General features: G+C 37.7%; 1 protein-coding gene across 1 annotated transcript in view; it reads right to left on the bottom strand.

The window, feature by feature from the left end:
• Nucleotides 1-14,120: 14,120 nt before the first annotated feature.
• The window catches only part of LOC135213554 (uncharacterized), a 102,397-nt gene continuing 98,602 nt past the window's right edge, over nt 14,121-17,915 (bottom strand). Inside the window, exon 4 of the mRNA XM_064247521.1 lies at nt 14,121-17,833. Within this exon, the coding sequence (XP_064103591.1) occupies nt 15,814-17,833 (2,020 nt within the window). The 3' untranslated portion in view covers nt 14,121-15,813. The remainder of the gene's footprint in view (nt 17,834-17,915) is intronic.

Here is a 17,915-nt window from a genome sequence, read left to right as displayed (position 1 = left end):
GGATGCACGAATAGGTGGAGAAATGGAAGCGTAGTATCCTGGCATCGTATTCCCAGCGAAAGTGACAAGGAAAGGAGAGAAAAGTGGCTGGCAGCCATTAACTGTCCAATTCATGGAAGGCTTAAATAATCAAATCTTATGCAAAACATTGAAGCATAAAAGGGATTTTGACGTAGGAAACTTCATTTCTGGGCGAGGAAGCCGTGTCACCCAGTGAAATATGTCTGCTTTAGCACTATTTCTAGTAAAATATTTGCTATAATACCAGAGAACTGCTAAATTGGACATGTCAGAAGCCTCTGACTCGCTCACCTATATAAAAGGTGTCGTATAAAACTGGGGCGAAGTGTTAAACACTACCACAGCAACCCCTCCAATTAGCCTTTTCCCTCATCAAAAGACCCTAAATACGGGGAGCCGACCCATAGGTCACACCTAGCTACCCCGTTGAAGGCGGCTGTGACGTCATACTTATCGATAGCAATGAAGCTTGGTGCACTGCAAGGGGAGGGGAAAAAACCAGGGGCGGGGGGATTTCACTGGCGACACGGCTTCCTCGCCCAGAAATAGATTTTTCCTACGTCAAAATCCCTTTTCTGGGCTCAGCCGTGTCGCTCCCGTGAAACTTGTACCAGAGAAACACCAAGCTACATCACTCTGAAATGAAACAGAATATTAAATTGTATAAACTAACACCATAGACCAAGTGAAATAGCAAAGAGATTTGCTGCGATAGGTAGGATGTTAATAAAACTGGCATAATGGAAAATATTCATATGACACAAGGACAGTACTATATTGATGTTGCAAGGAGACACTGACCTCCTACAGCTATTGCTGATATTTAAGATCCTCCAAGGACTTAAGGTAAGCTTTGGAAAACCCAGTGCGACTGCCGACCAGCTATATTTCTTCAGATCATCAAAGTTCATATATTTGAAGAAATTTACAGAAGTTGTTATAGACCCCCGAATAGCACGCGCTTTGGAAAGGACCCTGGGCTGACTTCCTTGGTAAAATACAAAAACTGCTGCGTAATGCCCTTTAGGGATATGGTACCACCACCGCCCCACATTGAAAAGGAGGGGGGGGGGGGCCTTCGGAAAAGGTAGATGTGCTAGATTAAACAATAGTCCTTAGGGGTTTTAACAGTCACATAAAGATGGATGTTGCGGAAGGGGAACAACCTTCCAAGGGGATCGCCTTACCAAAAGGGGGTTCTCATTCTTAGCCATAAAATAATTATTTGGTGAAAGCAACACGTAACCCGAGGGAAGGAATTCTATATGCCCTTGGCCACTAGATAAAGATGACATCTCCGATGTTCTGGCACCTGAAGCCAGACTTAATAAAAACAGTGCCTTACGCAAAAGGGTTTGGCAATCACATTTGAAGTTGTCTGTTTTAGAGTCTAAGCCTGAGACCATCGTTAAGAAACCATGACACTGACGACGGCCTTTGAATGGGCCGCAGCAGGCGTGCACAAGCCCTTGGGATTGAGTGAAATAAGACTCAGTTAGATTTATACCAAACCGAGAAGAAAATCTTTTTCGGAGCTGACTTAGTGGTTGTTATTGTGGCAACTGCCAAGCCTTGTTCGAATAAATAAAGGCCTGAAGAATGTTATAGTCACGTTCATTGTCATTACTTTGACATTGATTTCCTGAGAAATGTAGGCAATTGTTTAACTGCTGAATCATACTGGCGAAGTGTAGATTCTCTTTTGTCTGACTCCAAGAACAGAATGTTCTGTGGATCAATGTCCCCTACCCTCCTACCTGCAAACTTCATGAAATCCATAAAGATAGGGTTTTGTGAAGACCTGAGGAATCGAACACAGTCACCGTTTGAACTTGTTGCGTCAGCCTCAAGCCCGGGAGAGGGTGAGGATGAAGACCTAGTTCTAGGAGAAGGAGAAACCAATTGTTCTTGGGCCAGTAAGGAGTATGAGAGCCACCTGACCTTTGAAGGATTTCAACTTGTGCAACCTTACAGGAGAGGGTTCACTGGAGGGAATAAATAAACCTCCCTCCACTGGTTCCAATCTATACTCAGGGCGTCCGTAGCGTATGCTAGAGGGTCCATACTTTGGGCTACGTAACAAGGCAGCTTGTGGTTTGCCCCTGTAGCGAACATATCTACTTTCAGACCTTTTACTAGAAATAGTGCTAAAGCAGACATATTTCACGGGAGCGACACGGCTGAGCCCAGAAAAGCATTTGTGCATTGAAATACGTATTCAGATTTACATAGTTTGGCGACATCGTTTCAGAAGATAGCTCAATATTCATGTGATTTCACTACGTAGAAAATTTTAAACTTTATAATTCCAAAACATCTCTACACTTTTGTTTATTTTAACCTATGTACCAGCAATAAATACATAAAATTATAATTCAATGTCTTTTGAGTAAAAAATAATGATAAGACTACACAGGATTCCAAGAAATGGATTGAGATTAAGTACCAAATGAATTTCAGACCTTCCACTTTCAAGAGTGCAGTGAGAAAGACAGCTTGCCCTCATCTGGAAGTTGTTTGAAACTACTGGGATCTAAACCTTTTTGAAAAGCAAAATAATATTAATTTTTATTAAAAAATCCTCATAGTAGCATGAGTCTTCCAATGGAGAAACAAATCCACAGTTATGTAAATGTACATATATTTCAGTTTAAAAACAGCAAAGATAGCTTTCGGGAATCTGTACGGTTCCCCTTATCAATCTAAGGGGAACCGTACAGATTCCCGAAAGCTATCTTTGCTGTTTTTAAATTTAAATATATGTACATTTACATAACTGTGGATTAGTTTCTCCATTCATTTTTATTTAAATACTTACTGTTGCCTTGGAATGTTTTTCTCTCATTGTAAGTGAAGTTAACAGTCTAAAAAGCTTAAAACACAAGCAACATTGAAAAGGTTTTTTTCACATTTTGAGAAATTAATACAGCACTACACAAGAATATATATATAATGTAATATGCAAGAAAGAAACCTTAATCTCCCATTCATGTACAATGTGCACAAAACTCCTGACAAAATTAAATTAGTTTGCCCTCCAGCGTACTGCACATGCACCAATTATGCTTCATTTGTTTACAAACATAACCTCTCCTATTTTACTGAACGGAATCTAAGTAGCAGTACCGGGGGGGTCCAAGGGCGGTGAAGCCTCCTCGCCATGTCAGGGCACATTGCCCTAAGTGAGGTTAGGTAGGTAAGGTCTGGTTAGGGTTAATCTAAAAAAACCCTGGTTAGTTCAGGACCTGACGTTCTTGGAAAGTTTAGCTTTGCTTACGTCAAAACCTGTCCCGTTGTTCTTGAAATTCAAAATTATAAAGAATATATTTTAGCTAAACTCCAGTAGAACTTCATAACAATTCAGCATGGGGTATTACCCCCAGAATTTTAACTTTTTCTGCAGTATTTTGGTTGCTTATCAAAAATTTGCCAGTAGTTTTTATCGGTCGACTGTAACTAACCTCACATCATTTTTAGTATGCTAGGTGTCCCGAAATCCTATTGCATATGCGCAGTGTTATAGGATAGCTAGTAATTAACATAGCCTGGTTAGGTTAGGATACGTTAGGTTGGTATAGTTTAGTTCCTTTAATAGTACCTAATACCTAAATTTCCTTGGCAAATCCCTTCCTGAATAAGTAGGTAATATGAATAAATAATTTCCAAGACAGTAATCCAGTCATGGTGGAGCTGTTCTGTAGCTAGTTTTGTCCAAAACCCCAATGCAGACTACAGCATAATTCTCCCAAGTGATTTACCCGGTATTTCTACAGAAGCAATCTGCAGTGGCCTAGACTATGTCAATTGATGTTTTCCAAAGTTATTTTACTTACTGAACAAGAATTTAAAGTAATATCTATTTGGACGACTGTAATTAACCCCCAGGGGCCAGTACTAAAAACGGCAAAATACATCCCAAGTGGATGTCGTATCCGCGGTTACGTTCCTTACAGTTCGTGCAGAACTATTCTTTAGAATTAGGTATATACCCTGCAAGAAACGTAACTGCGGATACATCAACCAGGAATTGGGGAGTCCAATGTATTTTGCCGTGTTTAGTACTGGCCCCTGGGAGTTAATTATAGTCGTCAAAATTCATAGGTAATAACAGTCGTCGCATCCCATTCTCCCATCATTAGGGATAGGTAGTAGATATCAAAGGTAAACTCCAAATTAGGTTAGGTAGCTAGCTACCTAATTACAGCCGACCCACACAAACTAACGTTAAATAGCTACCTAGGCTAATTACAGCCGACCCACACAAACTAACGTTAAACTTTTTATAATAAGCAACCAAAATACCATATGAAACAGCAATTTCTCGCTAAATACCCACCGTCTCTATTACTTAGATTAACAGGTATTTTAAGCTTGCAAAAACTAGGGGACTACCTAGCCTTCATGCCTACCGTACACCAGGCTTATAGGCTATGCTGCCTACCTATCGCAGAGGGATGTTTGGTATTAGCCACTATAGTATCGTACGTTATTTAGAAAAGAAGGACAGTACAAAACAAAGAAATCTTGTCTTCGAATATAATTACAGACTCATTTAACTAAAACACGATGGAGCATTCACCGACCTCTCGTAGGACTCATCCCGTGATGAGAACGGGACACCTGCGGAGCCATTTTGCCTCGACAAATTCACACTATAAAGGCTTCAATATGAAAACCAGATTCGAGTGTGACACATTCACAGGTTAAACGTGAGAATTCCTTTTTCCAACTGAGATCGCGCCAAGTCACGTTAGCACGTCATTATCATAGTTATTTCACACTTTTCACGTAAACTAAAACCATCAAGCCTAAACTAACACTAGATTCCTAATTTCCTATCCTAGAAGATCACAGATAGGTAAGATTTGTTCATTCTCCGGTCTTAAAATGCAATCATTCAGTATCGCCATCTATTGCCGATAGGAGGAACTACACCGAGAAAACAACGATTTCGTCTTCATTATCAGGGGCGGAATTTGGGTACGTGGGGCCGACTATAAGCGGTCCTCTCATTATTAATGGGCAAGCAAAGAGGGCCCTTTCAGCGGCGGGATCTTGAATAGGTTTCCGGGATTAATTTTCTAACTGAGCACCAGTAGATTATTATTATTAATAAATATATGTTTTTCAATATTATATATATATATATATATATATATATATATATATATATATATATATATATATAATTTCGTAACAGACGTCTCTATTTCTCACCAATCTGTTCAAATTACATGAACTGAGAAGGATGGGTCAATCCAAATCGAGCAAGACTCGGCAATCTGCAGTCAGTGCTTGAATGAAGTGTCTACGACTGACTGTTCGGGAAGTGAGAGTAAATACACAAGCATACTCTTGAGTGACAATATATTGTACCTACATCTGTAACAATTGCAAGAGACCTGAACAAAGAACTCACAAAAAAAATAAAAGAAGATGAAGAAATAAAAGCAAACAGAGTGGTATCAGCAAGCTAATTCAGTATTCGGCCCGAAGTTCGTGATGTCATGACCAACATACATGATATTCAGTGTAAAATTGTCAATGTTGATAAAGATGTAAAGATCATGACAAATATGGACAAAACTTATGCGGAATCACTCAAGGGGAAAAAAAAGTGTGCTTTTGATCAAATCTACAGATGAAGAGAGCACAACAGCAGATGAAAAGAAGAAAATTATGAGTGGTGGATGACAGGTGGTTTCTACGGGACTATATCGTTCGCTGTTACAAACACTTTCAGTCATTTCATCTTTAAGGAAACCGACATACTTAAACCTAAAACCATAGATATAGAGGGAACTCTCTACATCTATGGTCCACACCATAAATAGTTACACACGTCTCAAAATTAACATGCACAAACCTGCCTCATAATTCATACGTCCTACATATTTAACAGGAATCGCTAATACAGTAATATTTTATTCACATAACATGATAATTCTCACTTGATTAATGCAAGTTAATAAGAATCAAACGCAATGCTTCAGTTCTTCCAGTTTTTAATCATCCTTAACTAAATTTCCCCCAGGGGTTTTGGCGCATACAACCCGTGCAGCAGAGCCATCTATTGAGTGTTGAACTAACGCTACTTCATGCGCACCTTCTCCAAGTCTTCTGTCTTACTTGTATGATCTCTGACAAGGTGGTCTTCTTCTTCTTGCCTTTCTTTTCATTTCTTTTGTGATTATCTCATTCACTGTTCTTAACACAAGCAAGAGGAAAGGAAGTGGATTTTCCCCAACATTTCGATGCAAAAGTTAACCATAAAAATATTATATTTAGAACATTTATTACATACATTCTTTTTTCATTTGAACCAGTGACTTGATTAAAACTAGGGGATCAGTGATAAGAAATTTTTCAACACCGCATTTTCCTTCAAGTTTTCCTATAGAAAAGGAACTTGTGGGTACTTCTGCCACTATTGATAATTATAATAATTAGTGAGAGATTGTTTAGTGGATCTTACGTAGCCTGTCTGGAGAAACAGCATGATTCAAAACTATAAAGGTATAAAGATAATTACCAGAAAAAGTTGATCCTTAAAAATATGGCAGTAAAATCTTTACAAAAATAATTTTTGTTTGTATGGCGTTTATTTGTTGCCTGAAACCAGTGGTTACTCAGTAACAGGACCAATAGCTTTACACGACTTTCAGAATAAGCATAGTAAAACTTTTGGTTTGTCAACGATGAATGGACTAAAATTCTTAACACCTGTCCTGAGAGTTGGTTATTACCAGCCATAATTTACAGCATGACGTACAATTTAGATAATGGCAAAGTTCTAAGATGTATCTATCCCTTAGTTACTCTGCCACATTGCTTCAGTTTACTTTTTATTCCTTGGTTCTGGCTTTTTTTTTCTTAGCTGTCTAACTTCTTTAACTTTTCCTTCCTTTCTCTAAGTTTTACCAACGAACAAATCCTCCTGACAAGTCCTATTTGTTTTATTTTAATTTATATAATGATACTAATCTTAACCACTTAAACGCCGAAAAAAAAAAGTCCTGTGTGCCGGAGGTGTTTCAGAGTGAGGCGGAAAAAAAAAAAAAAAAAAAAAAAAAAAAAAAAAAAAAAAAAGTCTCCCGTGTGCCGGTGTTTCAAGAGTGAGCGCGGAAGCGGAAAAAATATTTTTTTCAAAAAATCACAGCGCGCTTAGTTTTCAAGATTAAGGGTTCATGTTTGGTTCCTTTTTTTTTTGTCATTGGCTGAAGTTTAGTATGCGACCATCAGAAATGAAAAAAAATTATCATTATCATATATAAATAATGCGATATATGATAGCGCAAAAACGAAATTTCATATATAATTGTATTCAAATCGCGCTGTGCGCGAAACGGTTAAAGGTGAAAAGTTACTTTTTTTCGTTGTAATGTACACTAAATTGCGATCATTTTGGAATATAACATATTGTAAAACGATAAAAGCAACACAGAGAAAATATTATCACAAAATAATGCATGAATTCGTAACGCGCGGACGTAAACAAATATTTTTTTCAAAAATTCACCATAAATCTAAATATTGTCCTAGAGACTTCCAATTTCTTTCAAAATGAAGACAAATGATTGAATATTACTATACTGTAAGAATATTAGCTTACAAATGCAGTTTTCTACCATATCTGACGAGTTAAATTTTGACCGAATGTCGAATTTTTTAATATATATATTTTTTTATATGCAATTATTTCAGAAATAAGAAAAGCTACAACCTTCAAATATTTTTCGTTTTATTCTACATGAAATTGCGCACATTTTCATATATAAAACTCTATGAAATGCCTAATATGAAACGGAGCAAATATTCCGAGAATGGGACGTACGCATTTCGGAGATTTGTGGCGGAGAATCCGCGCGCGGAGGGAAGGAAAGTTTTTTTTTTTTTTTTTTTAATTCACCGTAAATCTAAATATTGTGCTAGACACTTCGAATTTGTTTCAAGATGAAGATAAATGACTGAATATTACTAGACTGTAAGAGTTTTAGCTTACAATTGCGTTTTTCGACCATTTCGGTAGTCAAAGTTGACCGAACGTGGTTTTTTTTCTATTTATCGTGATTTATATGCAAATATTTCAAAAATGAGAAAAGCTACAACCATCAATATTTTTTTGTTGTATTCTACATAAAATTGCGCACATTTTCATATATAAAACTTTATGTAACGGCTAATTTAAAATGGTGCAAACATTACCACAATTGCACATATGATTTTTTCGGAAGAGTTACCGCGCGGACGTAAAGAAAATGTTATTTTTTTCATAAATTCACCATAAATCGAAATATTGTGCTAGAGACTTCCAATTTGTTGCAAAATGAAGGTAAATGCTTGAATATTACTAGAATATAAGCGTTTTAGCTTACAATTGCGTTTTTGAACCATTTCGGTAGAGTCAAAGTTGACCGAAGGTTGAAAATTTGTCACTTATCGTTATTTATATGAAAATATTTCAAAATTGATAAAAGCTACAACCATGGGTTGTTTTAAGTTGTATTGTGCATGAAATTGCGCACATTTTTATATATAAAACTTTATGTAATGGCTAATTTAAAATGGTGCAAACATTACCACAATCGCATGTGTGATTTTTTTCGGACGTAAGGAAAATGTTTTTTCATAAATTCACCATAAATCAAAATATTGTGCTAGAGACTTCCAATTAGTTGCAAAATTAAGGCAAATGATTGAATATTACTAAAATATAAGAGTTTTAGCTTACAATTGCGTTTTTCGACCATTTCGGTAGTCAAAGTTGACCGAAGGTTGAAATTTTGGCACTTATCGTTATTTATATGAAAATATCTCAAAACTGATAAAAGCTACAATCATGAGTATTGTATTCTACATAAAAATGCGCACATTTTACATATAATACTTCATGTAACGGCTAATTTAAAATGGTACAAAAATTATGTCAAAGTGACGAAATAATTTCCGAGATGCGTCACAGATACTTTTTAGTGCGGCAAGAAAGAAATTCGCGCTTGCGCGCCTGCGTAACGATTGTAAACAAAACAACACCTTGATCCGTGAACTCCCAGCATCCCCCAAGGCGCGTGATTCAAGAGTTTTTGGCTGGTAGGCCTAAAAGTATTTTTCCGCGAATTTTAAAAAAAACTTTTGTATGTCGACGTAAAATACGTCCATTCGGCACACGAGACAAAAAATGTTGACGTAAAATACGTCCATTCGGCACACGAGAGACAAAAAATGTTGACGTAAAATACGTCCATTCGGCACACGAGAGACAAAAAATGTTGACGTAAAATACGTCCATTCGGCACACGAGAGACAAAAAATGTTGACGTAAAATACGTCCAGTCGGCATTTAAGGGTTAAGGTTGTTCAGATAATATAAACTTGACCTGTAGTGAAACCAAAACTACATTCGAAGTCTTCGTAACTCTGTGGCACCGTCAACAGCTCTCGTGTTAGTCCAGAGTTCACTTCCCACTCAAGTCTTGACAGATTTTTCACTGGAATATTACCTTTGCGTAGTTTCACCCAGTCATCATTAAACACTGGCTTGCTTTACCAGGTATCACATAAATGGAGACGGGCTTTGTCGCTTTCATCACCATGCAAACACCTTTGCCACATTATGTCAAGATTTAGCGGACAGCACCTTGTCTTTGGTGCTTATTAGCGACCTTTATACGTAATCTCATGCTCTTAAACTACCGTCTTTCATTGTGCATTTATAAAACTATTCATATTTCACTTATCATTACGCTTGACTCTAAGCTGAGGTTTTCGCAGCATTCATAAATGTTAAGTACAGTAGTACCTCGAGATACGAAAGGCTCAACTTACGAAAAACTTGAGATACGAAAGCTAACACGAAAAATTTTACTGCTCTACATACGAAAAGTTTTCAAGATACGAAAGGTTTCTGAAAGTCCGAGATTCGCCCCATAACAATTTTGAAACTCGCGCCGCACGCCGCCATCTTAGTTATAGTAGACTCGCCACCATCCTCCTGCTCTCCCATTGGTTCCTGATGCTAGCCAAGCCATGAGATCCTTCTCTCTAATTGGACAGCATCCCTCTCATCATGCATCTTCTATACGTACGTGGTGGCGTGCCTTAGCTCGGCCACTCCTCACCCGAAACTTTACCGTACGCAATCGGCATTCGTTCGATCCAACGATTTCATTTAGTAACGTAAATTCGTTAGTGACTTCGTTGCAGTAAATATTATCGTGTTGTGCGAAGACTGTATTGTGTAACTTTACGTAAATTAACGTACAAGATTAACGTAGTCATGGGTCCCAAGAAATTTGAAATTCACGGAAAGAAGCGCATGCTATCTTTGGAGACAAAGATGGAGATCATAAAGAAGTACGAAGCTGGTATGCGATTGAGTGTGATTGCAAAGGAATACGGCCTTAATCCGTCGACAATAGGCACTATCCTTAAACAGAAGGATGCCATCAAAGCAACTTCACCGTCGAAGGGCATCACTATTTTGTCCAGCAAGAGGAGCCATGTGCACGACGAGATGGAACGGCTGCTCCTCGTCTGGATAAAAGACAAAGAAATTGCTGGCGATACAGTAATGGAGACGGCAATCGCTCACAAGGCCAGTGCTATTTTCGGCGATTTGATTGCGCAGGCGGAAGATGACGGAGGGGAAGGGACTTCAACGCCAACCCCAGAGTTCAAGGCTTCGCATGGCTGGTTAAAGAAATTCTGTAAACGGACTGGCATCCATTCGGTGGTGCGTCATGGGGAGGCTGCCAGCTCGGACACGAAAGCGGCCGAAGCCTTTAAAAAGACGTTCGACGAAATGATGACCAAGGAAGGCTACAGTTCTCAGCAAGTCTTCAACTGTGATGAGACCGGCCTTTTTTGGAAAAAATGCCTCGTCGGACATACATCACGGAGGAAGAGAAGAAGCTACCCGGGCATAAGCCCATGAAAGACAGGCTTATGCTCGCACTTTGTTCGAACGCCAGTGGGGATTGCAAGGTGAAGCCCCTACTGGTGTTTAACTCCGAGACTCCTCAAGCCTTCAAGGCCCACAAAGTGTTGAAGGAGAAGCTTCCAGTGATGTGGAGGGCTAATGGAAAAGCCTGGGTAACGAGGCTTTTGTTTACCGAGTGGGTAAATCTGTGTTTTGGCCCGACTGTGAAGAGTTTTTTGCAAGAGAAGCGCCTCCCCCTGAAATGTCTGCTGGTGTTGGACAATGCCCCTCCCCACCTTCCTGGCCTCAAGGAAGATATCCTAGCGGAGTATTCCTTCGTTAAGATTCTTTTTCTTCCACCCAACACCACCCCTCTCCTCCAGCCCATGGACCAGCAAGTGATAGCGAACTTTAAGAAGCTGTACACGAAACATTTTTTCAAAAGATGTTTCGACATCACCGATACCAAAAACCTCACCTTGCGTCAATTTTGGAAGAAGCATTTCGACATCGTCATTTGCATCCGACTCATCGACCAAGCTTGGCAGGAGGTTTCGAGGCGAACCTTGAATTCCTCGTGGAGGAAACTCTGGCCTGATGCCGTATCCGACCAAGACTTCGAGGGATTCGACGTGGGCGAAGCTGGTGCTGCCGAGTCCTAAACAGTTGACGAGATCGTTGCACTCGGCAAGTCCATGGGGCTGGTCGTCGACGAGGACGACATCAACGACCTTCTCGAGGAGCACCAAGAGGAGCTTACGACGGATGACCTGAAGGAGTTGGAGGCCATGCAACATAATGTCGTTCAAGAGGAGTTCTCTAGCAGCAGCGATGAAGAGGAGGAGGAGCCTTTGACAATGGCAGAAATTAAGGATGTCTTAGCCGCTTTTCATAAAGTGCAATCGTTTATCGAAAAAAGGCTCACACAGATCGTATGCTTGCGCAGTTCGATGACGTTTGCCTGAGTCGTTTCAGGAACATTGTGAAAAGTAGGCAGAAGCAATCTTCCTTGGATCGTTATTTTTTAAAGAGGCCTTCAGCATTAGCAGGAGTAAGCAAAAAGGAAGAACAAAGTGATAAAAAACAGAAAGTTGAAAGCAAAAAGGAAGAACCAAGTGATGAAAAACAGAACGTTGAAAGTGGTGATTAAGTTGAAATTCTGTAAAAAAAAAAAAAAAAAAAAAAAAAAAAAAAAAAAAAAAAAAAAAAAAAAAAAAAAAAAAAAACCTATGTAAAAGTAAAAAAAAAGTTAAAAATAAAAAAAAAAAGAAAAAAAATTTAATTTTTGATTTTGTTAAGTTAAGGTTACAGTTTGATTGATTTTTGTAAGTTAGTTGTACAGTTTGTAAAAAAAAAAAAAAAAAAAAAAAAAAAAAAAAAAAAAAACACAAAAAAAAAAAAAAAAAAAAAAAAAAAAAAAAAAAAAAAACCTATGTAAAAGTAAAAAAAAACAAAAAAAAGGTTAAAAAGAAAAAAAAAAAAGAAAAAAAAAAATTTCAATTTTTAGATTTTTGTAAGGTTAAGTGTTTACAGTTTTGTTGATGTGTTTCGTAAATTTTAGTTTTATAGTTTTCCTTAAATTTTTTATGTTTTCGTAAAGTTAAGTGTACGTACGTTATCTGCCGTTTGTCCTCCTCCTCCTCTGCCGCCACTTTCGGAGATAGCCTCACTCTAAAGGTAAGCTTCCACATTTTACGTTACAGTAATAATATTTCTTGTACACTAATATACACTTTATTTACAGGTTTTGCATTTTTAGTCTTAATTTAGGTCCTGAATGGTCCAAATTGTTGTAGTATTTCATTGTTTATAGGTCAATTTAGCTTTATTATGAAATTTAATGGGGTGTTTTTGGAGGGCTTGGAACAAATTAGCCATTTTACATGTAGTAAAATGTGTTCCAAGATACGAAAAACTCATTATACGAAGGCCGCCTTGGAACGGATTAATTTCGTATCTCGAGGTACCACTGTACTGTAATATGTAACTTTAGTTGACATTAATCACATGGATTCCTATAACTAAAGAAATGTTAGCTTCCAAGCCAGGTGTGCTGTGAGAAGAACGAAATACAAATTAGGAGATTACAAGGATGTGGTGCCTTTACGTTGCATGGAACCAGTGGTTATTCAGCAATGGGACCAACAGCTTTACGTGACATCCGAACGACGTCGATAGCGAACTTCTATCACCAGAAATACACATCTCTCACACCTCAATGGAATGCCCAAGAATCGAACTTGCCACCACAGGGGTGGCACACCAACACCATACCGACCACGCCACTGAGGCACACCAAATGAAGACCTAAACCAGATGGGAATTCCAGCAAAGAGTGCACAAGACACAAGCCTGAGGATAAATCTCATTTCAAGTGTAACCAGATGAAGGAAAAAGCTAATATAATAATGATAGTGAGGAATTGTGATAATGCTGAGTAAATTAAATACACACATTTCATGCTGGCAATAAAAAGGATAACTCTGTAGAAATTCTTTCTAATTTGAGAACCAAGGTTAAGCAGTAAAATGCTCTGATTGCTGCAAGGGAGAAACCAAGGGAAATGGAGCTGCAGACAACTATTAAAATACAAATCATCAGATATACTATCTTAGAGATACTTTAACATCCACTAACATACGAAGAGAGCGGAACAGTGAAATTTATAAATTAAAAAGCCCTAAACCATGCACATATGTTAGAGGTAACAGACTTATTAGTCTGTTTTCTTCAAAATGTTACTAAAAACTGGGTGAAATTTAACAAATAACAATCTAAAAGGTCTCTATACCCACCATTTATATGATTTCTTGTACCGCAAGATTATTCACTTTTTGTATCTTAATGCTTTAAGAGTCACGCTAACATTATGCTTGCTTTTCAAGAGACAAGTAACATTTGCATTTCATCTCATTTCCACTTTTAATCCACAACAAAATAATTAGTCATCACACTAAAATTTGGAAAGTAAGTACTTAATTCATCCTACAACTGTCCATACGAATGAAAATGGAATGAATAAAAACAGCTACTGCTAACTTGACCAAATTACAAACACATGAATACACTATTTAAATAGTATTTAATCCATTCATATGGTTTAATGGTCCAAAACATAAATGTTAATTACCCCAATACTATATGGTAGTTAAAAAATATAAAAGGTCAAAAATACATCTAAAACAATAGACATTTATTCATTTATACATCTGAATTTTACAATATGTTCATCTACCATTATTACAAATTAGGACAGCCATCTGGAGTAGCTCCATAAAGATACAAATTTAGACAATATACAATATAGGCTGAAGGCCAAGTGCTGGGACCTATGAGGACATTCAGCACAGAAAGGAAAACAGTGGAAGAAGTTTAAAAGGTGTAACAGGAGGAAAACCTCGCAGTTGCACTACGAAACAATGCTAGAAGAGGGTGGAAAGTAAAATGGAAAAATGAATATGACCAGAGAGACAATAAAAGGAATGATAGGCCTTGCAGCTCTATGAAGTAGTGAATAGTTGGGCACAATAGCCAACAACTGCTAATAACAACAATAAGGGTTTATCAGCCACTACTAGTATTGGTCAGTCAAGTGATATATACATGGACCCTTTTCAGTGACTAAAACTGTCTTGAAGAGTTTGGTATATAAAACCGATTATTATAAATCTTACCGCATGTCAATATCTTGCACCTTCATATATCCGTTGAGAAATTTACTCTCTATATAGACCTTTGCACTTGGTGTCATGGAGCACTTATAGTCTCTAGCAAAATTGACTATTGCTCATGAATGAATAACTTGAATTGTAGAAGCTATGGTTGTAACTATGATCCTTTGGCTTCTGCCCTTTATTAATCAGGTGCCCAATTGCAGCTCAAAATGCCTTTACATCTTTCAATAGTTTTGGTTTCAGTGGAATTAACATACAAATTGATGGCTGGATCTTCAAGCTTCAAATATCATTGTTAATGAGTTTCTTCCTCTCTCACCTGTCTTGTGCATTTCTTGCTTCAAATTTCCTCTATTCCTGGCCTCTTTATCTGACTTTAACATAGCTGGCCCTCATATCTACTAATCTCTGATCATGTGCTCATCTTATACTCGTGACAAATTACCACAATTCGGAGATCTTATTTTGAATGTTCTCTGTTAATGATTATCACAGTTTCTTAATGCTGTAAAAATTTATGTGATACAATTAGTGCATAAGACCATTTAATTCAGCCATCCAGTCATGAGTTTTATTTTTATGCTACAAACTGTACCATTTTCATACTGGATCATTATTCTCTTATGCAGTATGCTCATTCTTCTTCAAGATATGGAATCAAAGGCATTTCAGTGGACTCGTGTAACTTAATATCTTTTAATTGTATTCCACTGAATTAAGAACAGTCTCTCTCTCCTCATTTTGGAAGCTACACAATATCCATAGGCCATCACTTTAATTGCCACACAATATCCAAGGTCACTACTTTCATTATTTCTCATGCAGAAATCAGTGTTCACTATTCTGTTCTACTTGAGGGCCATTTCACTGCCTTCAACACCATTTGAATTCTCTGTCATTTCGTTCAGTTCTCAACATTTTCCTTAAAATGCTTGTGTTTCCTTGAGAGTTAAGCCTCACTTTTCCTCCCAAGTCCCCTCTATCTCTAAAATATGCCAAGCACTGGACTTCAGAATGTGTGCATTGCAGAAAATATATTCCTTTACATCAGTGTCATTTTGCAGGATGCTGCAACTACACTGGGTGTTCAGCTCTCCCAAGATTTATTACACATATACTCCACATTTCTAAGCCCAAATAAACTGAAGCATTTGGGCTCCTTCTGTCAGTTCCCAAATTCATGCCTTCATTCTTGAGTAATCACTTAGGGAAATCTGTCAGAGCTGCTAAACATTTTCGTAATAAATCATAGTCTGCTTGTGGTAGCCCTTTAGGGACACGAGGAGCTGATGATGGTTGACTTGCAGAATTCTGTAAAAGAGGTGAATCCGAATTCTTTAAAAGTACTGAACTATGCATTCCAGATAATATAGGGGCAGGCGGAGGTAGTTTATGCCTGTAAGGGGCATAAGCAGGTTTCATAGTCATTTCATTTCTCTTACTATCTAAGGATCCCCCAGGTTTCAAAAATTTCTTACCAGTAAAGAACTCTTCATCAAGTTCCTCTGGGGTGTCAACCTTTGATGTGGAAGCTTTTACTGTTGCTGGCTTAGATAATCCTACATCCCTACTTGAAAATGAATTCTTTCCTATGAAGAATTCCTCATTCAGCTTATCTTGAGGTACAACAAAATTTGTGAGTCCTTGACCAGGTCTTTTACTTTCAATTGTCTTCTGCTCTGTTCTGTTAAATCCTGATGGAGAGCCTATGGACATATTATTTTGACTTAAGGATTTAGATTCTGCGAGCTTCAACTGCTCACCTTTAACAGACATATATATACTTTCTATATCATCCTTGGCTACATTAGAATAGCCTTCATACAACAAGAAATTTTTTATAATCCTGATAGTGTCTGATATTGTCTTTCCCATTGTTAAACGAGCTAATTGGAAGACGTTAACAGGCAAATTTTTCTTGTTTCTCTCCTTAATTTCATTTATTTCGGTTATTAAGTCAAGCAAAAGCGTGTGCGCTTTGAGAGTAATAGCTTTCTGGATGGCTGAGCCATCCCCTTCTTCAATTTGCGAAGAGAGTTTATCACTCAACATAGCAAACAGAGTTGCTGTTTCTTCATCTTCTAGCAAAGCATTTGGATTTACACCTTTCTTTTCCATTTCGACTGCTTTTTCATACAATATACTGACTGGTAATCCAAACACACCCAATTTTTCTTTCATATATGTTAATATACTGAGAACTTCAACAACCTTCACAACTTTCTCCTTTACTACATTTTGTGAAGATACTTTTTCACCATACAGTAAACTCTGGGACTTCTCTGGTTCTTGTCTTGTGAGCATGTCTTGCCTAAAACCACTGTCTAAAGTATCTTCAGGAGAGCCCATTGGTCTCCATTTGTTGTTTCCATCAAAAACTTTCTTTTTCTCAGGTTTGAGTAAACTTCCTTCAGGCTTTGAAGCTTTCTTTTTTGATTGCTTTCTTTTCCTCTCTGGAGTCGGGGATCGTGAAGTTGATGATGAAGATGAAGATGAAGATGACGAAGATGAAGATGATGAAGATGAAGAAGATGAAGATGAAGACGAAGTTGATCTTTTTCTCTTTAAAGTCATCATAGATAGACATTGTGCTTTCTTAACTTCCCAACTTTTTTGGAAGAGTTCAAACATACGTGAAGGCCAAAATAGTCCCCATTCTCTTAAGTAATTAAATGATTCAGGATCACCACCCAAATTCACTATGGAATCTCTCTTTTTAACCAAAAACAGCCTATACTCTTTAGAATAATCTGGATGAGCATCTGGCTTATTAATATACAATTCGCATTCATACACATGAGAACTAAACAAGTTTAGAAGAGCATCTCGGAAAATTGGATCTTTCTCCTTCTGACACTGTCTTCGAATTCTTCTAACAGACTCTGTGAATGGTTCCAAAGGACTACCTGTTTTTGGCAAAGGTACCTCATATAAACTGTAATACGATTCCCTATTTTCACTACCTCTTTCTTGAGGTCTCTGCGTTCTAGGATAGTGTTCTGGTGACCTACTATGCCTTGATCTTCTTCCATGTAATGGAGACCTAGATGTCCTTGAACGATGTCTTCTCTCCGGTGAAGGCAATTGATATCTTCTTTCTTCTGCACGTGGATGCCTATCTTTTATCCGGGTAAAGACAGATGAACGATTACCTTTGAGGGAAAATCTTCGGTTTGCAGGGTTTGATGATATACTTGTATCAGTGTCTAGTTGGTGGGACCTGTCAAGACATAAAACTACATTTACTCTACCAACTCACTTCAAAATTTTCCCTGAGGAGACAACCCTGACATTGTATACTC

This window comes from Macrobrachium nipponense, chromosome 43, assembly GCF_015104395.2.
Source record: "Macrobrachium nipponense isolate FS-2020 chromosome 43, ASM1510439v2, whole genome shotgun sequence".
In the NCBI taxonomy this organism is placed as follows: domain Eukaryota; kingdom Metazoa; phylum Arthropoda; class Malacostraca; order Decapoda; family Palaemonidae; genus Macrobrachium; species Macrobrachium nipponense.
The sequence above is the reverse complement of the archived record's forward strand: the minus strand, read 5'-3'. Positions and strand labels throughout refer to the sequence as shown.